General features: G+C 37.5%; 1 protein-coding gene and 1 non-coding gene across 2 annotated transcripts in view; both read right to left on the bottom strand.

Moving 5' to 3' along the window:
- Trpc4ap (transient receptor potential cation channel subfamily C member 4 associated protein) overlaps positions 1-25,509 on the bottom strand; it is a 77,455-nt gene that overhangs the window by 51,411 nt on the left and 535 nt on the right. Inside the window, exons 2-3 of the mRNA XM_010640075.3 lie at positions 3,720-3,848; positions 1,771-1,887 (exon numbers count right to left, since the gene is read on the bottom strand). Coding sequence (XP_010638377.1) covers positions 1,771-1,887; positions 3,720-3,848 — 246 coding nt within the window. The remainder of the gene's footprint in view (positions 1-1,770; positions 1,888-3,719; positions 3,849-25,509) is intronic.
- Positions 304-410, bottom strand: LOC117287274. Its single transcript, XR_004518508.1, has one exon. It is a non-coding gene; the product is annotated as a U6 spliceosomal RNA (small nuclear RNA).

Below are 25,509 nucleotides of genomic sequence, written 5' to 3'. Positions count from 1 at the left end.
CAACTGACCATCATTACACACATGAATGTACAAAGTGTGGTACTGACACACACTTCAACACAGATAAACACTGACAACAATGTGCTATGTGAAAGAAGCCAGTTACAAAAGACCATATATTACATGACCCCAATTATACAAATTGTTCAGAACAGGGAAATCTATAGAGACAGAAGGTAGATTAGTGGTTTCCTACAGCAGGGTTAAGGGCTGGAGAGGTAGGGGAATGACAGCTAATGTATATGGAGATCTTCTGTAAGGGGTAAAATGTTCTAAATCTGACTGCAGTGATGTCTACACACTAAAAAACAATGAAGTGTATACTTTACGTGTCATCCCTGCACAGGGCCTTGCTAATAATCTTCTCTGTATCCTTTCTGCTTTAGTGTATGTACTGCCAATGTGAGCACATCAACTGTACATTTTAAATGTGTGAATTGTGTAGCATGTGCACCGTGTGTCTATAAACTGGTAAAATAAAACTATGAAGAAATAAGATTTTTCTCACATCTAGTTAGGAAATATTTAAAATACACAGTTTGGTGAAGGCAGCTTCTAAGTCCTGGTAATCTCCTATTTCTTGATTTGGGCAGCAGGTCAAAAGTGAATTTATTTGGTGGTAATTATTGGTGTACTCTTCTGTATGAAGACTATACTTTCACAACAAATCCATAAAAACACTCACATACATACAACACGTTGGTGATGGTGTGGGTAAACACACTCTTATACTTTGTAACTGACAATGTAAGTTAGTAAGTTGCAGTTAATACAGAAAACAATATTAAGACACACATGCTTTGATTCCAAAAGTCTACATTCACATTAAAAAAATACATACAAAATCTTTAACCTTGTTTGTTATAGAAAAGGCGTGAAAAAACTGTAAGTGTCCATAAATGAAGGACTGCATAAATGAATCATAGTACAGTTATAGCAGAGAATACCATTTAGCTATTGTAAATGATGAGGCAGTGAGTCAACTTTCCATTGCTGGGATAAAATACTTGACATACATAACTTAAAGGCAGAATGGTTTATTTTGGCTCATGGTTTCAGAGGTTTCAGTCCATAGTAAGCAGGCTCCAAGGTAGAAACATTACAGCAGAAGAAAGCTGCTTACCTCGCAGCAGCCAGGAAGCAGAGAGCAGGGGAAGAGCCCAAGAAGAAAAGCATTTCAGTGGTGGGCTCCCAGCGACCAATCTCTTCAGCCAGGCCCCACCTCCTAACATTGCCACATTGGAGATCAAGCCCACCAGTCCATGAGTCTTTGGATGGGGGGGCGCTTCATATTTAAACCACTACAGGCAGATCTACATGTACTGAAATGAAACTATCCTCTTGGTAGGGTTACATGAAAAAAATAAAGTAGGGGAGAGTATAAAGGTTACATGGCATGCCACTAAATGTGGGGAGAAAATAAACTGAGGTAGGTGAGGGGGCATTTACACAGAGCAACGGAACATCTCTACAAAGACATACAAGAAACTAGTAATCACAACTGCTTCTGAGGAGGAGATACTGGGAAACTGGGAAACACACTTTTTATTTGGTATTTTAAAAAACAGGTGGTTATATTATCATAAAAAAAAAGACACAGAGAGAAAAAACTATGCCATTTTTACACAGGTGAATGCCCCCGATCTTCTATAAGTCAAAATCTGAAATGTTTGTCATAAATTCTGAAATGCGTCCTGTCTTCCACTTTAACATTTAAATATTCAAACCATCAATGTAGTAATACTGATAGAAGAATAAAGAGCTACTTACATCAACACCTCCAAACAAATCAAAAATATATGTATTTGGATAAGTAGTTTCTTGAGTAAGTTTCCTATCTTCAGTAACAAATGCCATAGCCTCCATAGAGAGAAGAGGGGAAATTTCCTTTAAAAAAAGGAACACAAACATTTTGTTTTAGAATTCAACACAGACCAGATGCTAAAATATTGGTTTTCATTTTAGTCACAAACTGAATCGGCATGAGCAGAAAGGGCCTCAATGAATCACATGCCCTCGTACCCACACCCCTTTAGAGTCCCTTTCTTCACTGACTCTGCACTGGTGCCACTTGCTTCAACTAACAGAACATGGCAAAGTGGCAGTACGCCACTTCCAGCGGTAAGTCTCAAGGCCTGGTAGAGTTGGCCTTTGCCATCTTGGAATCTGATCGGAAGAAGAAGCCCAACACAGCCACCTGGGGAAGAAGCCACAGCAAGGAGAACTGAGACCATGACTGCTGCCACCGCCAATCTCCAGCTGATGGCCAGCACCGACCTGCCTGGGATGTGAGCGAGGCTATTTTAACATTTTAGACGTCTCAATCTCCAATAGCACAGGAAGCAGAACCACTCACTTAACCACAAATTATGAGATAAACGGTGGTTTCCACTTCAGCTACTGAGTTATATACAGTAATAACCAAATCTCTGCTCAAATATCACCTTCCAAAGGATCTCGCCCTTGATTTCCCCAGCTCAAACACAATCTGATGTTCTATCCCCAAAGCAACCTGTAAGTCATCTGTGACACTTAACTTTTAGCGCACATCTAATACTCTCACTTTGTATCTATTTGAAAACTTTTTTTTCCTCGAGATTAAATCTTTTTGAAGAAAAGGCTAGAATAATTATCTTGTGATAGGTCTCAAGACATAGCAAGTATATGAAACTGTAGACAAAGGGAGGTAATTCTTAAATTTTGGCAGGCGATAGAATCTTTTGTTCATGTGGTACAAAGCTACTTGCAAAAAAACTTACAGGAAAACCTGCTACACAGTAAATTTTACATAAACATTTGGTGATTTGCTGGATGAATAAAGAAATGATCACACATCAAAGACTAACATATCAATTTCTCTCTTTGATTTTACTTTAACACTGTATCTCAAATCAAATGAAATAATGTACTATTCTTTGGAAAGTATTTTTAAATAAATGTAAGGGGTTCTAATTATTTCAATCAATTAGATTATGACAAAATCAAGAACATGAAAATGTCTCTCTTTTGTTTTTTTGGCAATGGGAATTAAACTCAGGACCTTACTCTTGCCAGGCAGGCGCTATGCCACTGAGCTAAATCCCTGGCCCAAAAATGTCTCTTCTTAAAGGTAAATAAGCTTAATCACTATAACATATTAGACTGAAGAAGTCTGTGATGTAATCACAAAAATTTCACCTCTGAAGAACATTATATCATTCAGTTTCATTATGATAATATATCCTCACCCAGTTATAACTGCAACTAGAGCAGTACTTGAAGTTCACACTTGGCCCAAGCTAAAGTTTGTTGGATAAAGTAACCCCAGATGTACTGAATCAAAATTTCTGGTAGGGCCCAGTGCTCTGCTACACACTCAGAATCACCTCAGCACACATCTTTGCATTCTTCATTCCTATCCCAACCATCCAATCTACCCCATCAAATCAGCAACCACAAGGCTCCTCCAGGAGTCTTCAGCAATATGGGTTCAAAACTGTGTTCAAAAACAGTGTTATCCAGGGCCAGACATGTAGTTCAGTAAAAGAGCACCTGGATATCATGCTTGAGAGCTCGGGTTCGATCCACAGAACCATGGGGGAAATAGTGTCATCCAAATCCCTTTCTTCTTGGACTTTTTCTGAACAGCTCTCACAATTCAAACAGGCTATTAAAGAAAGCAAACAGTTATGTCACCTGGAGACTCTGAATGTGTCTCCCCTAAGTCCCATAAGAATTACCTTGAGGATGTTTTGGCATTCAATGAAGTCACTGTGGAGGTGGCTGGTGGCATATAGCTTAAGGAGCAACTGAGGAATTCCACTCCATTTGGATTGTTTGTCCCTTTCTGTCAAAAAAGCTCCAGTGAACTGTGAAAAAAAAAAAAAAAAAAAAAGACAAGAATATTTTACTAGTAAGGAAAGCCCTACTAGCAGACAGAGCAAAGAAAAGCTGACTCCCAAACACCTCCAGGAAAACAACTCAAAATTCTCATTGTACAAATCTTCAAAGAGCTGGGCATGGTGGTGAACACTATAATCCCTGCACTCAGGAGGCTGAAGCAGGAGGATTGTTGACAGTTCAAGGCTAGCCTGAGCTATACAGTGAGTTCAAAGCCAGTCTGAACTACATAGTGAGACCCTGTCTCCAAAAAAAAAAAAAAAAATTCAAATACTCCTGTACAGCCTGAGAAAAAACCTCCTCCAACTTTTTACCTCTTGATACAACACCCTTCATAATCTACCCCTGCTTTCCAGTCTCATCTCTTTGCTAATGCACATTCTAAGATCCACACACACATGTTCTCTCTCTGTGCCTCTCAGTTCATGTTCTTCACCTGCCTAAAATGCTCCTTCCCTGTCTTTTCTATCTAAAAAGCTAGAAATCTATGAGTGGCTTTCCCTATTCTTGTTTGTATGAGATGATCTGATCCTTTCTCTGGGGCTTAATCTATTGAATAATTTATCCTGTTGTGTTGTAATTAACAATCCATTTAAGCCTTTCCCCCCATTAGATTACAATTACTTAAAAGTGTACTAAACTGTGCTCCCCCACCCCAGCCCCTATATTGTTCAATCTCAGAGTGCCTGGCACACAGCAGAGACTCAGTAAACATTTGAAAGCATGAGCAACAGCAATACATCAACAAACACATTAGTAAATTATGACAATTTTCGCTATCACTTTTGGGGTGTAACATTCATTATCAGGGACAAGATGTAAATTAGTTCCACACACCTGTCCCTCAACTAGATCAAAACCTTCTTATAAGCGATGGTACAGGGCACTGGATCATCAATGTTTTTTGCTGGACACAATGGTGCAACCTGTAATCTCAGCACTCAGGAGGCTGAGGCAGGAGGATTGCTATGAGTCTGAGGCTATCCTGAACTACAAAGTGAGTTCAAGATCAGCCTGAACTACACAGTGGGACTGTCTTAAAAAGCTAAAACTAAAAAATGTTTTGGTTCTATCCTGACACATATCACTCTTATGTTAATAGTCAAGTCCCATTGTTCTTAGGCTTATTTTCTTAGATTATAAAAATAAAGATAATATAAGGATAACATGAAGCAATGAGATGTTCATGAGAACAATCAGATTAGAGTGAAATGTAGGAAAGTACTAACTTTTCACATCAAAATGATTGAATGGGGCAACCCATTTTCCAGTCCCCCTTCTGTCTCTCTTAGACAGAAGCTTTTTCTTCCCTCAATAAATTTTTCCTACTCTTAAAAAAAAAATTGAATAACAGCAATTTCATATGGGTCAAGCAAGCTCAAATCAATGCAAGATCAAAAACAATAGAAATACATCTTTGCAGCCAGGTGTGGTGGCGTACACCTGTAATCCCAGCACTCGGGAGGCTGAGAAAAGAGGACTGCTGTAAGTTCAAGAACAGCCTGGGCTACACAGCGAGTTCCAGAGCAGTCTGAACTACATAGTGAGACCCTGTCTCAAAAACAAAAAAAACCAAAACAAAACAAAAACAAAAAGAAATACATCTTTCCTTTCCTTCCTTGAAAGATAAAGAAAGCAAGCAAATATAGTTGTGGGAAAAGCAGTGCATTCAGAAAAATTTATAGCTTTAAACAATATTAAAAATAGAAGAGAGATCACAAGTAAATAAAGATCCAACCTAAGAAGATAGGAAAAAAGGACATTAAACACAATCAAGAACAAGAATGAAAATAAAAGACTGTAGCAGAAATAAAGATCAGAAAAATAAATGAAACCAAAAGTTTCAAGGTGTTATGAAAAGATCAAAACTGACAAACCTTTAACTACATTGATCAACTTCTAGCACAAATTATTAAATTCAGGAATAAAAGACAATATTACTATCAATATCATAAAAAATTTAAAAGATTATAATAAAATACTATAATCACATGTTAACAGATAAACTAAATGAAATGGATGAATTACTAGAAAACACAACCTGTGAAACTGACTCAAGAAGAAACAAAATATCTGAATAGACTTGTACCAAAAACAGATTGAATCAGTGATTAAAACAAACAAAACATCACAAAAGAAAGCCCAGGTACAGACAGATAGCTTCTCTGACATATTCTACCAAATGTTTAAACAATTAACACCAACACTTTAGGCTTTTCCATAAAATAGGAGAAAATATTCCCAACTCATTCTGTGAGGCCTTATTACCTTTGTAACAAATCCACACAAACACATCACAAGAAAACTACAGATGAATATCTCTTTTTAATATAGATGCAAAAACACTCTAGCAAAGTATTACCAAACCAAATCTGGCATCATATAGAAACACCATGGCCAAACAAGATTTATACCAAGAAGGCAAAGATAATTCAACATATGAATAACAACTGGGGATATAATTCAGTGGTGAAGCACTTGCTTAGCAAGCATGAGGTCCTGTGTTCAATCCTTCGTAAAACATACATACATAAATGTAATATGGCATATAAACAGATTATAGAACAAAGCCCTCATGATATTATCAACAGATACAAAAGGAAAAAAGACAAAAATCAAATACATCATTGCAATTAAACTAGGACAAACTAGGAATACAAAGGAAGTTCTTCAACCTATTATTAGCTCAGTGGTGCTGCAGCCTACCTCACAAGCACAAAATCCTCAGTTCAATCCCTGGTACAAAAAAAAGGGGAGGGACAATAAAAAAAAAAAACTGGCATAATAATAGGGAAAGACTAAATGCTTCTCTGCTAAGAGCAGGAAAAAAATCTAAAATGTCCACTTTCACTTTTATTTGACTAGAAATTTGAATTTAAACAATTAGAAAAGAAACAAAAAGGCGTCCAGATTAGAAAAGAATAAAACTCTCCATCTGCACAAAATATAATCTAGTATATCAATCCCATTTGTAATAGCATTATAGAGAATATTTATAAATAAGTGAAGCAAAAGGAATACAGGATTTATAAAAAGAAACAAAATATTGTTAAATTAAATGAGGTCTAGATAGTGGAAAGCTATTCCATGCTCATGGATGGAAAGCCTTAATATTACTAAAATGGCAATACCTTTTTTGTCAAAAATTTTTTTAAGATAGGGTCTCACTATGTTGCCCAGGTTGGACTGAACTCATAATTCTCCTTTCTCAGCCTCCTGAGTAGATTACAAGCATGCACCATCACACCCAGATACAATGATTCTTATTATTACTCAAAAGAGCAGTACCTCCTGTAGTGATTCAATTCCTATTATAATTCCAGCTGACCTAATTACAGAAATTGACAAGCTAATCCTCAAATTCATATAGAAATGCAAAGGACCTAAACTAGGCAAAACTATCTTGAAGCTGAAAGACTCATGCTTCCTGATTTGTAAATTCACTACAAGGCTAAAATAATGAAGAATGCACAGTTTGGGCCACTAACATAATATCATGAAGATTCTCAAAATATATCCTTATATTTACGGTCAATTGATTTTTGACAAGAGTGCAAAGACTGTTCAATGACAGAAGTCTTCCAACAAATGTTGCCAGGCTAGGACAACCAGAAAAACATAAGCAAAATAAAAGACTCCTTCCTCACACCATATACAAAAATTAACTCAAAATGAATCAAAGATCTGAACATCAGAGCTAAAACTATCAAATACTTACAAGAAAACATAGGTGTAACTCTCATTGTCTTAAATTAGGCAATCAAGTCTTAGTTACGACACTAAAGTGTGAGCAACCCAAAGTAAAAAATAAACTCTTCTTCATCAAAAGTAAAACCTTTTGTGGTTCAATGGACAGTATCAAGAAAGTAGTAAGACAACTCACTGAATGGTAAAAACCATTTGAAAATCATCTATTTGAAAAGGATATGATGACCAAAAAGAAAAATAACTCCACTAAATATAAGCAATTACCCAGTAATCAAAATACTATACCTGAAATGAGGAATGCCTTTGATGGGCTCATTGGCATTGGAGATAGCCAAGGAAATAATCAGTGAGCTTGAAGATAGGTAAAACTGTCCTTCAAAAGTAAACAAAAACTAAGAGAATTTTTAACAGTACACCTGTTCTACAAGATATATTAAAAGCAGCTCTTTAGAGAAAAGGCAAATGATGTGGGTTAGAAACTCATATACACAGAGTACTGAACACAAAACAAACAGAATATGAAAATACCTCGTTTTTTATTCTTAATGAATCTAATAATTACTCAATAACAGTAACAATGCAAAAGGTAAACATAGCACTTGGACAAGTGAACTGAATGATAGTCTTAAAAGTGGGAGGGAGGAAATGGGTCATAGGGTACTTATGAAGCAGTGTAGCGTTACCGTAAGTGGACTTACATTCATTGAAAATGAATACTGCAAACTGTAGGGCAATCACTAAAAATGGTTTTACAAGAAGTACAATTAACAAACTAAGAGAAGAGATACTGTAATACTGCCCAGTTTGGGAGACAAGACAATAGGTTCGAGCCCAGTCTATGTAACTCAGTGACTTGGTGAGACCATGTCTCAAAAAAATAAAATTAAAAAGGGGCTGGGGATGTAGCTCAGTGTAAAAGGTCATGGGTTCAACTCCCATTACCACCCTCCCCACCAAAGTCAGAAAGAAGCCAGAAAAAGGGGTTGAGGATTTAGCTCAGTGGTGCCACCGCCTGCTTCATAAGTACAAGGTCCTGAGTTCAATTCCCAGTACAAAAAAAAAAAAAAAAAGGCAGAAAAAGATGGGAAAGTAAAAAACAAAAAAAGAAACAAACAAGTGTAACAAACAAAAGCCAGTTACCACTAATCACTGTAAACATCTATAAATGGTCTAAACCTACTAATTAACAGATAAGGTCGGTCAGAATAAATTTTTCTTAAAGTTGGGTCTTTAAGAAACTCATCATATTGATTGTTTTACTGATTGATTGGTTGATTTTTGCAGTACTGGGGATTGAACCCAGGTTGCACTCCATTGACTTACAATCATTTACCCGTACTAAAAACTGAATTCAGACCATTTGCATTGAGCTATATCCCCAGCCCTCATGTATTTTTTATTTTGAAACATCTTACTAGGTTGCCCAGGCTAAACTCACACTTGAAATCTTCCCACCTGGCCTTTTCATTTTTTATTTTGAGACAAGATCTCACTAAGTTGCCCAGGCTGACCTCAAACTTACAATCCTCTTCTCTCAGATTCCTAAGAAGCTGGCATTATAGGAATGTGCCACTGCACCTGGCAAAAAAATCCACTTTCTGTATAAAGATGTAGCTAGGTTAAAAGTCAAGGAATGAAGAAAGATAAACCACACTAATACTAATTAAAAGAAGCTTAAGTAGTTATATTAACTTCAAACAAAGCAGATTTCAGAAAGATAAAATTGAAAAGGGGTCAATTCTCCAAGAAAATAGTACTAGTCCTTAACAGATAAAGGTGTGATAAAAAATGGTGTGTTTAAATTTAAAAAGTTATTACAATAGAAGACTCATTGCCATTAATTCCCCTCAAAATTCCACCCCCCCAGACACACTGATCCCTTTGTTCTTGTCATATATATATATTTTTTAATACTGAGAAAAGGTGTCCTTATGTAGTTCAGGCTGGCCTTGAACTCATGGCGATCCTCCTTCCTCAGCGCCTCAGCCTCTCAGCCTCCCGAGTGCTGGGATTACAGGTGTGCACTACCACGCCCATTTTTCCCCCTTTCCAGTACCAGGGATGGAACTCAGGACCTTGTGCTTGTGAGGCAGGTGCAGCACCATGAACCAAATCCCTGGCCCTCTTGCTATTTTATAAAGCAGTGCTGGAAGTCCTATAACACGTCATTAGTTGTGCTGCCCTGGCTGCTTCAATATCCTGAAATGATTCAAAATGTTTAACTTTCATGGTCATTTTTACTGGGGAACAGCCAAAAGTCACAGGGTGCCAGATCTAGTGAACACTGCAAGCAAGGACACGTTGTAACATTTTTATTCTAGTGAATATGGTGGACAAGGACACACTACTGTATAATGTCTTTCCATATGATGGCATTTGGCAGCAACCTTCACCATATTTCTTATCTACCTCATAGAGATACTCACCAAAGAGCACTCCCAGAACTGCTCCAACAAGTGGCAAGAGTGATGGGATAAGTGTGCTTGAAGGGATGAAAAGTATTCTGAGGGAGATTAATAATAATGTGCCTTCTGAGATAATAAATTTTAAAAATGTAAATATTCACCCTATTTTTCAATCATCCCTTACATGTACTTCCAAGAGAGAAATCCCAGGTGTGGTGGTGTAACACTGGCACTTGGGAGGCTCAGGGAGGACGATCACACCTCATAAAGACACTCATGAGGGATGACTTCCAGAACTGCTTCAGGAAGTGGCAAGAACTGGGCTAAATATCAAGTTCAAGGCCAATGTGCACTACATAATGAGGTCCTGTCTCAAAAAACCAAAAACAGTGAAAGAACTGTCTGGAGAAACTGACATGTCTGCTATTATAGCTAGATTCAAATAATCTTTAGGTATAAAAGTAGTAAGGATATGGTTGACCTCCAATCAACTGGATCTAATTAATATTTAGAGAACATTTCAGCCAATAACATGAGGATACACATTACTATCAAGCTCACATGGATTAGGTATGGAGATAAACCACATCCTGGGCCACAAAGCATACCTGAGCAAGTTTTAAAAAACAGGAATTACACAAAGTAAACTCTCAAAGCACAATGCAATTAAGCAAGAAACCAATTAATGGATAGTTGGAATCCCAAAATATTTGGAGAAGAAACAACTCATTTCTAAATAACATATGGGTCAAAGAATCTCAAGAGAAATTTAAAAATATTTTGAACCAAATGAAAAGGAAAATTCAACTTATCAAATTCGTGCAAGGTGGAAAAAAAAAAAAGCAGTGCTCAGCAGGGAATCTGTAACACTGAATGGTGTATATGAAGGAAGATGAAAAGCTGCAGTCCATGGTCTAAGCTTCTGCCTTAGTGAACTACATAGAGAAGAGCAAATTTAAAGCAAGTAGAAAAAAATAAGAACTAAAAATAAGAGCAAAAAAAAAAAAACTGGAGAGGAAATCAATTGAGAAAATTTAACAAAACCAAAAAACCAATAATACTGATAAACTGTAACCAGGCTATTCAAAAAAAAAAAAAAGAAAGGGACTGGGGATTTAGCTCAGCGGTTCGGTGGCCTGCCTTGCAAGAGCAAGGACCCGAGTTCGATCCCCGGTACCAAAAAAAACAAACAAAAAAAAAAGAAGACACAAATTAATAATATTAAAAATGCAGGTAAGTAGGTCATCATTACTGATCCCACAGACATTAAAGGGATAATAAAGGAACACTGTGAGCAACTCTATGCTCCCAAATTTGATTTCTTAGATTAAATGTATCACTCTCTGCAAGACACAAACTACCAGAACTCTACAAAAAGAAAAAGTTAAACCAAATAAGCTGTTAAAGAAATCATTAATAATTTAAAGAATAGGCAAAGTTTCTGAACAGGCACTTTCCAAAGAAGATACACAGATGGCCCGCGAGTACATCATTAGGTATCAGAGGAATACAATCCACAATGAGGTATCACTTCGCATCTGCTAGTATAGCATAATCAAAAAGCCACAAAACATACAGCAGCACCATTTATAATAGCTAAGTCCTGAAAACAGTCCATATGCCCATCAATAGATGAACAGGTAAAGAAAATGCAGTATTCATACACAACAGAGTATAGTACTACTCTGCCATAAAGAAGGATAAACCATAGTCATTTGTAGAAAAATGGATGTACCTCGAGACTATAATCTTAAGTGAAATAAATCAGACACACAAATTTAAAAATCGTGTTGTTTCTCTTGTGTGAGTAACCTAAAGAATAAATTAGGAGGGTAACTAATGGTAAGGGTAAATAGTGGGGGATAGATATTAGGAAGAAGGAAGAAAATGTTCAAATGGGAAGGGTAACAAGGGAGGGGGAGGGAAGGAAGGAAAATAAGGGAAAAGGGAAAAAAACAGGAAGGAAAAAAATGGCAACAAAGCTGTTTAAATGAAGGAAAGAAGGGTTAAAGGGAGGGAAAGAGAATGGGAAAAAAGGAAGAATTAAGATATATTATGGAAAACCACAACTTCTTTATCCAGTTTCCAACGGATGGGCAAATAGGCTGTTTCCAAGATTTGGCTATTACAAACTGTGCCGCTATAAACATGGGTGCACATACTTCTCTGTGATAGGATTCTTTTAGTTCTCTTGGAAAGATACCCAGCAGAGGGATGCCTGGGTCAAATGGAACCTCCAGTCCAAGCTCTTTGAGGTATCTCAATATTGATTTCCATAGTGGTTGCACTAGTCTGCACTCCCACCAACAATGGAGAAGGGTTCCATTCTCCCCACAACCCCGCCAACATTTGTTATTGTGTGATTTCTTGATAGCAGCCATTCTTTGTGGGGTGAGGTGGAATCTCAGTGTTGTTTTCATCTGCATCTCTCAAATGACCAGTGATGTTGAACATTTTTTCAAATATTTTCTTGCTGCTTTTACTTCTTTGTCTGAGAAATGTCTGTTCATTTCGGATGCCCATTTTTGAATCGGGTCTTTATATTTGGGGGGACTGATTGTTTTGAGTTCTTTATATATCCTTGATAATAGTCCTTTGTCTGAGGAACAGCTGGTAAAAATTTTTTCCCACATTGTAGATTGTCTCTTAGTTCTGCTGATGGTTTCTTTTGAAGTACAGAAGCTTTTTAGTAAGATGAGATCCCAGTTGTTGATTCTATCTGCTAGTTCCCGTGCTACTGAGGATTTGTTCATAAAGTCTTTTCCTATACCAATGTCTTCCAGAGTTCTGCCTAACTTACCTTCCAGCAAGTTTAATGTTTCTGTTTTAATATTTAGATCTTTAATCCATTTGGATTTTAATTTAGTGCATGGCGAAAGATAAGGGTCTAATTTTAATCTGTGGCAGGTTGACATCCAGTTTTTCCAACATCATTTATTAAACAAGCTATCTTTCCTCCACTGAGGATGGTCAGCTCCTTTGTCAAAGATATTACTCAGCCATAAAGAACGAGAAAATAGATTCATTCATAGGAAAATGGATACATATTGAAGATATACTCCTAAGTGAAATAAATAAGTCACACATGTGTAAATACCAAATAGTTTCCCTGATGTAAATAATCTGCAACAATGCATAAGATTCTAATAAGATTACTGACATTTAGAAATGGGAAGAAAGGAGCTAAAGGTGTAGGGAAGGTGGGATAGGTAGGGGAAGAGTAAAATGGGAAAAGAAAAAAATGTGAGAGAATGAAAAGATGAAAATAAAGTGTTTGTAGATGGGGAGAGAAGGAGGGGGTGAAGGGAGGGCAGAGGTAAGGGGAAAAAATGAGAATCAAGACTTGTCATGTAGAGGCACAAGATCCCAACAATGAATGTAACTGTACTGTATCCCTAAAATGTACCAATAAACTCAATTAAAGCTGAAAAAAAAAATGAGAAAATGTAAAAAAAAGAAATCGTTGAGACATTTTACTTAGAAAATACATTCTTACCAAGATCTTAAATACATGACGGCAATCAAATGATATATTTCATTTTCTCATATGTTAATCTTGCACTTATTTATGATCTGAGAAATTTTTGCAAATGATTCTTCAGAAACTATGTAAAATAAAAACAAGAATTTCTGAAAAAAAAAAGATATATTATGGAAAGGTACAAATTCCCTATGATGAATGGGATCAATATGCATGACAAATATGTACTAATAAAAAATAGAAAAGGACATAAAATAGGGAGGATGTAGAGAAACAGGTACCCTTATACACTCTGGGTAGAAAAGTAGGATAGTACAGACACTCTGGAAAACAGTTCAGCAGATCCTAAAAAGTTAAACAGTCTATGATCTAACATTTCTACTCCTGGATAAAAGAGAACTAAAAACAAATGTTCACAAAAAAACTTGCATACACATGCTCACAGCAGCATTAATCTTAATAATTAAAGAGTAGAAAACAACACAAATGCAGAGAGTGATAAATGGATAAATACAGCATATTCATACAATGGACTACGATTCATCAAAAAAAGAAAATGATACATGGATATATGTTATGACACAGATAAAGTCTGAGACCATCATAGTAAAGGGAGCCAATCATAAAAGGCTACATATTGTCTGGTTATAGTCATATAACCGTCCAGAATAAGCAAATCCACAAAGACTGAAAACAGGCAACCATAATTGTTGCTAAGGATCAAACGAAGGGATAAATTGGGGAGTTAAGTGCTACTGGGTACAGGATTACTCTTGGGAGTGATGAAATGTTCTAAAAAATAGTTTGTAATGACAGATGCATGAATATATAAATGGTAAAAAGCCACTGATTGTAACTTTAAATGGCTGACTTGTGCAGTATGATAATCATATTTCAAAAGGCTGTTATAAAACCTAGTAACAGACTTGTGTAAACTATTTAGGGTGATAGAAATATTCTAAAAGATTATGGTGATGGCTACATAACTATAAATTAGCTAAAAATCATCAAACTGTACAGTTACAATGGATAAATCTAATCATATAAATTGTCTCAATAAAACCGCTATTAAAAGAAATATCAAAGAAGTGAAAAAAGAATACAGAACAGTTAAGATATTTTAAAAGCTAGCTGGGTGTGGTGGTACGCACCATAATCCCAGCACTCGGGAGGCTGAGGGAGGAGGATTGCCATGAGTTCCAGGCCAGCCTGATCTACACTGCAAGACCCTGTATTAAAACGAATAAATAAATAAATAAAAACTATATAGCTAATACTATACTAAGTAAATTAAATACATTTATGTCCCAAAATCTGAGTTATTATATTAAACATGAATGTGCTAAATGTTCCAATTAAAAAGAAAGTTTATTATGCCGCCTACCAGAGAAACAAGTATAGAAGGCTAAAAGAATGGAAATAATACACAAGGTAAACATACACCAAAAGAAAGGCAGTGTAAGTATTAAAATCAGCAAACCTCAAGGCAGACAGTACTTCCAAATATTTTAAGGGTAAAAATGTAAATCTGGATATTGCAATTCTATATTTAAATGTATATCATAAAAGTTTCAACATATACAAAGAAAACCTGACAATTTTAAAAGGAGAAATAAGGAAGACTATAATCACAGTTGGAGATTTTTATATCTCTTGCAAACACTGACACATGTAGACCAAGAATTAGTAAGATATAGAATATTAATAAGATATAGACTATTTCAACACCATTAACCAAAATTAATATACACACAGCACTACATCTAATAACCGCTGTCTGTACATTCTTTACAAGAACACATTTGCAGAATGGCTATTTGCTAGCAGATCAAGCAAATGTCAACACGTTTAAATGAACTGCAACATGGACTACAATCTCCAATCACAGCACAATTAATCCAAAATCTGTTAAGAGAAAGATAACTATAAAATCCCCACAGGGGCAGGGATTTGGCTCAGTGGTTCTGCCGCCTGCCTCGCAAGCACAAGGACCTGAGTTCGATTCCCAGCACCAAAAAAAAAAAAAAAAAATTCAACATGAAAATCCCCACATTTGGAAATTGAGAAATGTACTTCTAAAAAATCTATGGGTCAAACAGAAGTCTAAGCAGAAATTTGAAAAATATCTTAAATGGAATGAAAATATTACATATCAAAACTCATGGGGTTATAACTAAATCCATGCTGAGTGACCATTATAAATCTGATTATCAAAACCTGACCAAAAGAAGTTACAAGCCAGTTTCATTCATGAATATAGGAGGAATAACACTACCTTAAAAATTAGTAATCAAATTTAGTAATGTATAAAAACTGGAAATTTGTATCAGAAATTAGAAGTTGGTTTAATATTTGAAAAATTATATCCAATGTAATTCACATTAACATAAAAAATTATATAAACATCTGAATTGATGCAGCAAAAACATTTTGATATAATTCAATATCCATTAGTGATAAAATCATTAATTAAAATAAGAAGTAAATTTCTAATAATTAGTGTCTATAGAAAATCTATGGCATGTAAAGGTACATGATCCCAACAATGAATGTAACTGTACTGTATCCCTAAAATGTACCAATAAACTCAATAAAATTAAAAAAAAAAAAGAAAATCTATGGCAAATTCATACTTAGAAGTAAAATATTTAAGGATTTTCCCCTCTTAGAACAGGGAGATGCAACTTCTATTCATTATATTAGTGGCCTTAGGCTCCAGAGTAAGGTAAAAGATCAGAAAGGGAAAAATAAAAGCCTTATCTGCAGGTAATGATACTCAACATGACTATACATGTGATATACATGTGACTCAACATGACTGTACATGTGACTCTTCAAAAGAGCTTAAAAGTAAATTTTTTTTTCCCCGGTACCAGGGATTGAACTCTGGTCCTTCTGCTTGCGAGGCAGGCAGCGGAACTACTGAGCTAAATCCCCAGCCCGTAAATTATTAAACTATTACAGAAATATAAAAAATCAGTCTGGTTTTTATATTACAGCTATAGGTTTAAAATATGTAGTTTCTGGGGCCAGGGATTTAGCTCAGTGGCACCACCCCTGCCCCCACAAGCCCAAGGTGCTGAGTTTGATCCCCTGTACCAAAAAAAAAAAAGATGTAGTTTTCTAAACACTATCTACAAGAGATGGAGGGAGGGGAGAGGGGAAGGGGATGTAAAACAAATTAAGGTGTGTTATGTACATGAACCAACTCCTTACAATGAATGTAATCATTATGTACTGCAAATGTGTACTGATAAAAATAAAAATTAAAAAGAATTGTAAAGAGAGCATCTCAGCGCTGCTGGCAAGGTTCTGCGTTCAATTCCCAGTACCGGAAAACAAAGCAAAACCAAACAAGAGTGATACAAAAATGTACATGCTCATTGTAAGGTATACATAAAAATGGCAAGGCAATTTTGACTCTAAGTAGGAAAATGTAAGCCTATTCTGTATAATCCACCTCAAAACATATAAAATGACATAAAATAAGACAGTGTAATACCAGCACAGGGATAAATAGACCAGTAAAACATACCAGACATGAAACAGACCCCTGCACATATACTTCACTGACACCAAAGGTGGTAGGTGCTACAGAGAGTAGGGGTAGGTACTGTCCAATGAATAATGATGGGTCAAACTGGTGTTTATATGGAAAACTTCACAAAATACCACATTATCAATTCTTGGGGGGAATGTACTGTATATGTAAACATAAAAGGCAAAAGCTTCTAAAAAATACACAGAATATCTTCATGACTTTAGAGTAGACAGATTCTTAAATAAAACACAAAAAAACCCTAACCATAAAGAAAGTGATCTAATGAATGATAATAAAAATTAAGCACTTCTGTTCGTCAAAAGATTTTAGACATTAAAAAGAACAAAAGAATGAGAGAAAATATTTGTAATACATCACTACGAAGGGCTCACTCATATCCAGAAAATGTAAAGAACGTCATTAAAACCCATCCAATCAAGTTTAAAATAAAAAAATGCAACATAACACAAAACTGTGCAAAAGATGTGAATAGGCAATCCACAGAGATGTCCAAATGGCTGATAAACCACAGAAAAGGTACCCAGCCTTATTAAGCCATCAAGAGAACACATACTGAAACCCTAATAACATGCTACTACACATCTGTGAGAAAGACTGAACTTCAAAACCTCACAGTTAACTAAAACATGGACCTCACATATACTACTAGTGGAAGTGCATTAGTCCGGTCACTTGGGAAATGCTTCAGTAATAGCTACTGGTGCTGGGCTTGTGCATACCCTATAATTCAACAATTCTAATTCTTCTCAGTATCTCTCCCAAATTGTGCAAACTGGGGCTGGGGATTTAGCTCAGTGGTTCTGGTGCCTGCTTCACAAGTACAAGGACCAGAGTTCTACCCCCGGTACCAGAAAAAAAAGAAAAAAAAAGAAAAAAAAACTTCCAAATTGTGTAAATATGTACAAAAGATGTAAAAATGAATGAATGTTCATGTTACTTAGATTAGAAAGATCCTAAATACTTCTCAAAAGTAAAATGTATTAATTGTGATCCATTAATAAAATAGAATACTATACTACAATGAAAATAAATGAACTACAGCTTTGCCAACTTCATGGACAAATCTAACAACAGGAAGGAAGCAAAAGAATGTACTTGTTTAAAAACAATGGTATAATACCATCTATAATCTAACGGAAAATAGCTTCCAATTCAGAAATCTATACCTAGCTAAACTAAATACACAAGTGTAGAATAAAAGACATTTTAAGATATGTCAAGTTTTTAAAAAATTATCTCCCATGCACTCTTTCTTGAGAAGCAAGCAGAGAACATGCTCCATGTTCAAAAAAAGACACATAATTTGGGAAAGTGTCTACAGCATGAAAAAACAAATAAAATACACTGTATTTAAAGTTGCAAGAATAGCTAGACATGGTGGTACATGCCAGTAAGCACAGCACTGGGGGTTGAGGCAGGAGGATTGCTGAGTGTGAATGCTGAGAGTGCTGAGATTACAGGTGTGCACCACGACCCCCAGCAAGATCATCTCAAAAAAACCCAAACATAAATAAAGTTCCAAGAATAACAGACATATCGGAAGTGGTGGCGCACACCTATAATCCCCGCACTCGGGAGGCTGAGGCAGGAGGATCCTGTGAGTTCGAGACCAGCCTTGGCTACATAGTGAGTTCCAGGTCAGTCTCAGCTACATAGTGAGACCCTGTCTCAAAACAAAAACAAACAAACAAACAATAACAGACATAATTAGAAAAAAATACTAGTAAGATTGAAGGATTCTTTTCAAAAGAGAGAAATTACAAAATTTGTGAATCCTGTAATTCAAATTTTTAAAAATATACAGTATTGTGTCAGTGAAAGAAGGCAGACTCACAGGCTGTGTTGTGTGCCATGTGTGCATGAGCGTGTACATGTGTGTTGTGTGTGTGTTAAGATTTTACTTATATAACAGTCTGGAGAAGGGAAAAAATAAGAAAGAGGAAGAAAAGAGTTGTGCAAAGGAGCTGACTACTACAAAAGACTCTTCTATAAAGGCACTAGTGGTCACACGACAACACTAAAACAGGGCCTCTGAACTAGCAATGTGGCTTAGTGGTGGAGCACCACCTCGTACACACACAGCCCTTGGTTCAATCCCCAGCATCAAACAAAACAAAGCAAAAACAAAAACCCTAAATTTTACTGTTGTTAGAGTTTGGAAATGATGACTCCCTCTAGGCAGCAGTTTTCAGAGCTGATGGGCTTTGGGGAAGTGACTGAATCATGACGGCTCTAACTTCATCAAGTGGATTAATCTACAGATGAGTTCACAGCTCAGTGGATTTAATGGAAGGTAGGGCCAAATAGTAAGAATGGGTCACTGATGGTGTGGCTTTGGCAGGGTTTATTTTGTTCCCAGTCCTCCCTTTTTTGTTGTTTTTGGCTTTTTTTTGTTTTTGTTTTTGTTTTTTTGAGACAGGGTATGTAGTTCAGACTGACCCTAAATTCATTACATAGCCCAGGCTGGCCTTCAGCTCACAGCAATCCTCCTGCCTCAGCCTCCCGAGTGCTAAGCATGCTGAGATCACAGGCCTGCGCCACCAAGCCCAGCCCCTCTGGCTTCTGCTTCTCTGCTGCCTGGAGGTAAACAGCTCTCTTCTGCCACACCCTTCCCCCAGACCCTTCGGCCTCAAGTCAGGGACACAAAGAACAGCCACCACTAAACCTCAGAAACAGCATCAAACTAGTCTTTTCTTCTTTAAATTGTCATTCTCGGGTATTTAGTCACAGTTAGGGAAAGCTGACACCAGTGTAAATTGACCTCAAAAAGAGGAATGTTAGTCCATGCACTTTCTTATGCTTCAGCACAGTTCCTAATAAAGCCTTTCAAATAAAAGGGGCTAAAAGATTATTTTCAATGCTAAAACAAGCATGACATAGCTATGCTGGGAGAATGGTGGAGACAAATGAGATAGCATGATATATTGTGAATTAAATCCTAATCTTTTTTTTTTTTTTTTTTTTTGGTACCCGGAATTGAACTCAGGACCTTGTGCTTGTGAGGCAAGCAGTGCCACCACTGAACTAAATCCTCAGCCCTAAATCCTAATAAATAGATAACAGCAAACTGAAAAGTCAATAAATATAAGCGTTATTAGAAATACTGGCTCTCTGGTTTCCTAGGTCCTTCTCAGAGGTTCAGACTGAGAGTATAAGGCACAGATATTTTTATTACAAGGCTCATGAAACTCAGAAATCGGGGCCAGGCACGGTGGCACACACCCATAGCGTCAGCACTTGGGAGGCTGAGGCAGGAGCACAGCCTTGAGTTCAAGGCCAGCCTGGGGTACATAGTGAATTCAAGACCAGCCTGAATTACATAGTGGGACCCTGTCTCGAAACACCCAAGACAAAACAAACAAAAAACCAGACTGGATCACAGCCCAATATTCAACTTCACAAGGACTTTGTTACTACCTCTACATTGTTTTACAAAACACCTACTACTCTCATTTAAAAGTAATCATTTCAATTGTTTTCCTTATGAACAGCTGAGCACTATAATGAAAGAACTATCCAGTCACCTTCACAGCTGAGTTACTGGCAGGTGTCACATGGGTTTTTCTCTGGGAGTAAACTGTGGTTTGACAGTTTACAGCCGTGATAATCTCATACCAAGGAAGCTTTCAACTTGTTTGGCCACTGTGGCATTTCTAGACATTTAGTTTTCGTTGATTTGTCTTTGCTGGCTTCTTTAAATAATTAAAGGCTAAACTTCCCAGAAAGAAAATGTGTATCTTCCTTGTTTAACCTTAAGTGTAAGATATCCAGTGCCTCAAAATATCAAACTAAGTGCAAGTCTTAAAGGATTACTAATGCAGACTACACATGTTAGGTGATTCTGACAACAAATGTTAACCACTGAATAGTTATATCCATTTTAATGGTGCTTATTATTTTAATAAAATTGAAATGAATTTTAGGGCTTTTGATTACAAAGATATCCTGGGGAAATTAATAGATTTCACGTGAGATTTTATCTACACAGGAGCTTTTCGGTATCAAATTATCCTTGACAGGAAAGAGAAGATTTATTTGACTTAAATTCCTAGATTTCACCAACACTGATGCTCAGAATAAGGCCAAAGAAAGAACCGTCTAGTAAAATGTTTAAAAAGTGGGGCTGGAAGTGTAGCTCAATGGGAGAGCACATGCCAGGCTTTGGGCTTGATCCGTAGCACAGCACACACACGGCAAACCACCCTCAGGTGAAGTTAGACACACCGATAACCATAAAGGACACCATGGCCTGCGTTTGGGGAACAGAAGAGGAATTCCGTAAGTCAGCCTCTCACCAGATTACCTACTGAAGGGTATCTGGGGATGACCCACAGTGCCCAGGGTTTACCTAGTCCAGTGGTGGCTGTTATCACTGAAAGCTCCAAAAGGTTCACCATCACTGACCTAGTCCGTCCTTTTCGCTCCAATTCCTACTGTCTATGCAGGGCCTTGTATATCACAGTATGGATTCTACCTGCAATGCGATGTGGTTGGAGAGTTTTAATAAAGCAGCAGATTTATAAGATATGATTTGTTTTCAGGATCAAATGTGCTGACAGCTCACTAAACACTAAGCTATAAAGCACTGTGCCAGTATATTTTATTACCTCAACAGATGGCAGAACAAAAGGGCGGGAAGGCAAACTAAAATCCAAGTAGGACAGGCCCATTCCAGATCAGGTGGCCTGAGTCTTCTCCCCCACTTCCCTTATGTCCTATTTAGAGAGCTGGGGAAGATGAGATTTGATGGAAGAGGAATCAAGATTTGGTTTTGAGGAATCAAGATTTGGTTTTCAATATTTTAAAGTTTAGGTTGTCTATTAGATATCTAGTTGGAAACCCTCAGCAGGTAGGGGGATATACATACAGTACCTACCCACCTGGAGCTAAAGGGAGACATCAGGAATGGAAATAGAGACTTGGGATCCATCAGAATAATACAAAGTATTTATTAGTATCAGTACAAGCTAAACTTCATGGCACAGTTACTATATTTCAGTCACCATTTTAAGTGTTTTACATGCACAAACCCATTTGGCCTTCATCACAACTTGAAGAGGATAGGTCCTATGATCACCCCTATTTTACAAATGAAGAAACTGGGGCATAAGATTAATTTACCCAAAGACAAAAGCAAGTATGTATTAGGCAGTCTGACTCTGGAACTCTTTAAAGCCATGGATTGCTGGGAAGTGAGTAGAGACACAGTATGGAGGATACAATGTTTCATTTCATTTTCATGGGTTCTTAGTTACAAGTGCCTGGCACAGTTTCAGGATCTGCAGATACATATGTGCTACTGAAGCTTTTTAAACATATTATTCTTCTAATACCTTCTACAGTAGATGTTATTATCACCATGGGGGGAAGGGAACAGGGGCTCACTATGTAGCCCAGACTGGCCTCCAACTTGTGACAATCCTCCTGCCTCAGCCTCCCAAATGCTGAGATTACAGGCATGTGCCACCACATCTGGCTCTTATCACCATTTCAGAAATAAGGAAATAGGCTCAAAGAGATTAGGCAACTCAACCTAGGTTGTTCAGCTAGTAAATGACACAACTAGGACTCAATTCAGATCCATCTTAGTTCAAAACCGATCTCCAAGGAAACTCCATCATATATTACAACTCAAGACGAACCTTGAGGACCTTATTCTAAGTGAAATAAACCAATCACCAAAGATAAATACTACATAACTACTTATATAAGGTTATTATCTAAAGCAGTCAAATTCACAGCAACAAAAAGTAGAAGGCTGGCTGCCAAAGGCTGAGGATGTGGAAAATGAGTTGTTTAGTGAGTACACAGCTTTAGATTTGCAAGATGAAAAGTTCTGGAGATCTGTTGCACAACAATGTGAATATACTTAACATCACCAAACTCTACATTTGTAAATGGCTATGATGAAAAACATATTTTTTTAACCAGAATGTCCATTTTTTTAAAAATCTAGTTTTAGGAGAGGGAAAGGGGACATAAAAAATTAACATGCAGTACGCACACATTCCCCATGATGATGAATATAATCATTATGTACTGTGAAATGTAGTAAAAAAAGGTAAAAATAAAAATATAGTTTCCCTACGTATCCCGTTACAGACATGTTTACTGTGCAGTGGAAAGACTGGTGAGCAAACAATTTATTCGCACATAAGAGGGGCGATGGATGGTGTGACAAGGAACAGATCGAAGAGTCATAAAGAAAGGAAACGCGTGAAAGGTGGTCTCCATTCTATCCTCACTACAGCTCTGGGCAGGGGTCTTTATCTCGACCTCTGAAATACTGCTCCCACACCCATATACAACCATCAGTTACCATAATAACGAGCCTACACCAGGCTCACAGATTCCAGTAATGTGCTAATCTGGTGAGCTTCTATACTTTCCTCCCATCCTAAATCTTTCTGCAGTGGAAACAAATTAATTTTCTTAATTGCCTCATTCATCATGCTAAAAAACAAACAAACAAAAAAACCTTCTTTTTTCAGTTTTTCGAGGCAGGGTCTCACTGTGCAGTGCAAACTGGTCTTGAATTAAAAATGTAGTCCAGGCTGGCCTTGAACTAGTGGTGATCCCCCTGCCTCAGCCTCCTGAGTGCTGGGATTACAGGCATGCACTGCCACACCTGGTCAAACAAACCTCTATATTTTTTTCTTAGAATATACATTATCTGGATCGATGTTTAGGATCACATGACCTAACCTTTCTGAGCCTCAGTTTTATCATCTATCTTAAGAGACTTAAAGATACATTTTGCAGGGTGCTTGATCTAAATGGGCTAAGGATGTAGCTCAGTGGTAAAATGTTTACCTAGTATGTATCCCTGGATTCAATCCCCAGCATCACAAACACAACAAAAAACCAAAGTAAATGCTCATTAAAGAAAGATTAGTTAGAACTCTTTCTGCCACTACTGGAATATGTGAGCCTGGTATAGTCCTCTTTCTGCCAGCTTGATAAGGTCTAGCTTAAAGGACACAGCAAGTATTTCTAGGATCTTCTCTAGGCAGATAGAGAGGAATTCACAAAGAAAAAAGGGTCACTCATTTATGTTTTCTCATGTCCAGGAAAATATGGCTCACTCAGAACCACTTTTTTTCTTGGTACCGGGGATTGAAGTTGGGTCCTTGTGCTTGCAAGGCAGGTGGCGGAACCACTGAGCTAAATCCCCGGCCCAGAACCACTTCTTCATCTGCATTCACCACATATAAAGACCACTTAGTCCTTTTTTCTTTTGTTCTTTTCTGAAACAGGGTCTCCCATTTAGCTCAGGCTGGCCCTGAACCTGTGTGGAACTTGAAATTCTCCTGCCTCAGCCTCTCAAGTGCTGGGATTATAGGCCTGGGCCACCTGGCCTGACTTAGTCTACCTTCAAATGGTTCAAAATTAAATTTAAATATATAAAGGTTTACAGTGAAAAGTCTCACTTCCATTCTCTTCTCTGTACACCCAACTTCAAGGCCTATCCCACGGACCACTTTATTAAGTTTCTTGTTTATCCTTTGAAACTTTATTTAAAAGCTTTCTTTAAATCGAATTAATGTTTTACAGGTGTGTTTGCCAGTACATTCTGGGACCACGGGGGTTGGAGGAAGAGCAAGAAGACTAAGTCTTATCCATCCTGCTTAACCCTAAAGTAATGTTCCTTCACTCATCCAAAAAAAAAAAAAAAAACCAACAAAAAAAAATAGTAACCACATAGTGAGCACCTATTACAAGCTAGTCACTAAGTATAACATTACCTGATTTCCTTTCTGCCCTTACTATGTAGCAGAAGTGCACTGACAGTTAAAACAATTGTCTCCCTTGGTCTTTAAAAGGTAGGTTCTAATTCTCATCCTCATCTTACCCATAAGGAAACTAAGGTGTAGAAACATAACTTGCCCAACCAAGAAAGCGAGCAGAGCTTTGAACCCAGGCCTGACTTGAGTCCTCGCTCTGAACCATGACGCTCTACACGAGCGAAACTGAGTCCGCATCAGTTGGAGCTCAGCCTAATGTGGAAGACAGGCGAGAGAAGGGCAGACAACAAAGAAATAACGTAATTACAGACGAAGAAAGTACTGGGAAAGAAACGAATTCGGGGCTTTGACAGAATAACAATGGGGGCCTGCATAGAAAGGACGAAGGAGCAATGTCAGGTAAGGCCTCTCTGAGCAAAACACGTTTACCATACGCCTGGGAACAGTTTGGGGGGCTGCAGTGAGGACCCTTGCTCATTAACAAGGGGAAAACTCGAGACCTGTAGTAAATAAAACAAACTCGCCAGGGTCCCCCAGACATGTAGACGTGGCGCAGGGGAAGGAGGATCCAAAACCTGGGCCCCGGGCTCGTACACGCCATCAATGCCCACAGAAGCCCAGCCCCGTTCAGCCAGACCCGGGGCCTCTAGCTAGTAGCTGCCCACCGCCCAGCCGAGACTGACAGCGTCCGGGCGGCCCACAGGGAGGCCCCGCGGCCGGCCACGAAGG

This window comes from Fukomys damarensis, unplaced genomic scaffold, assembly GCF_012274545.1.
Source record: "Fukomys damarensis isolate Sample0158 unplaced genomic scaffold, DMR_v1.0_HiC HiC_scaffold_22, whole genome shotgun sequence".
Lineage (NCBI taxonomy): Eukaryota > Metazoa > Chordata > Mammalia > Rodentia > Bathyergidae > Fukomys > Fukomys damarensis.
This window is presented reverse-complemented; position numbering and strand designations above follow the sequence as displayed.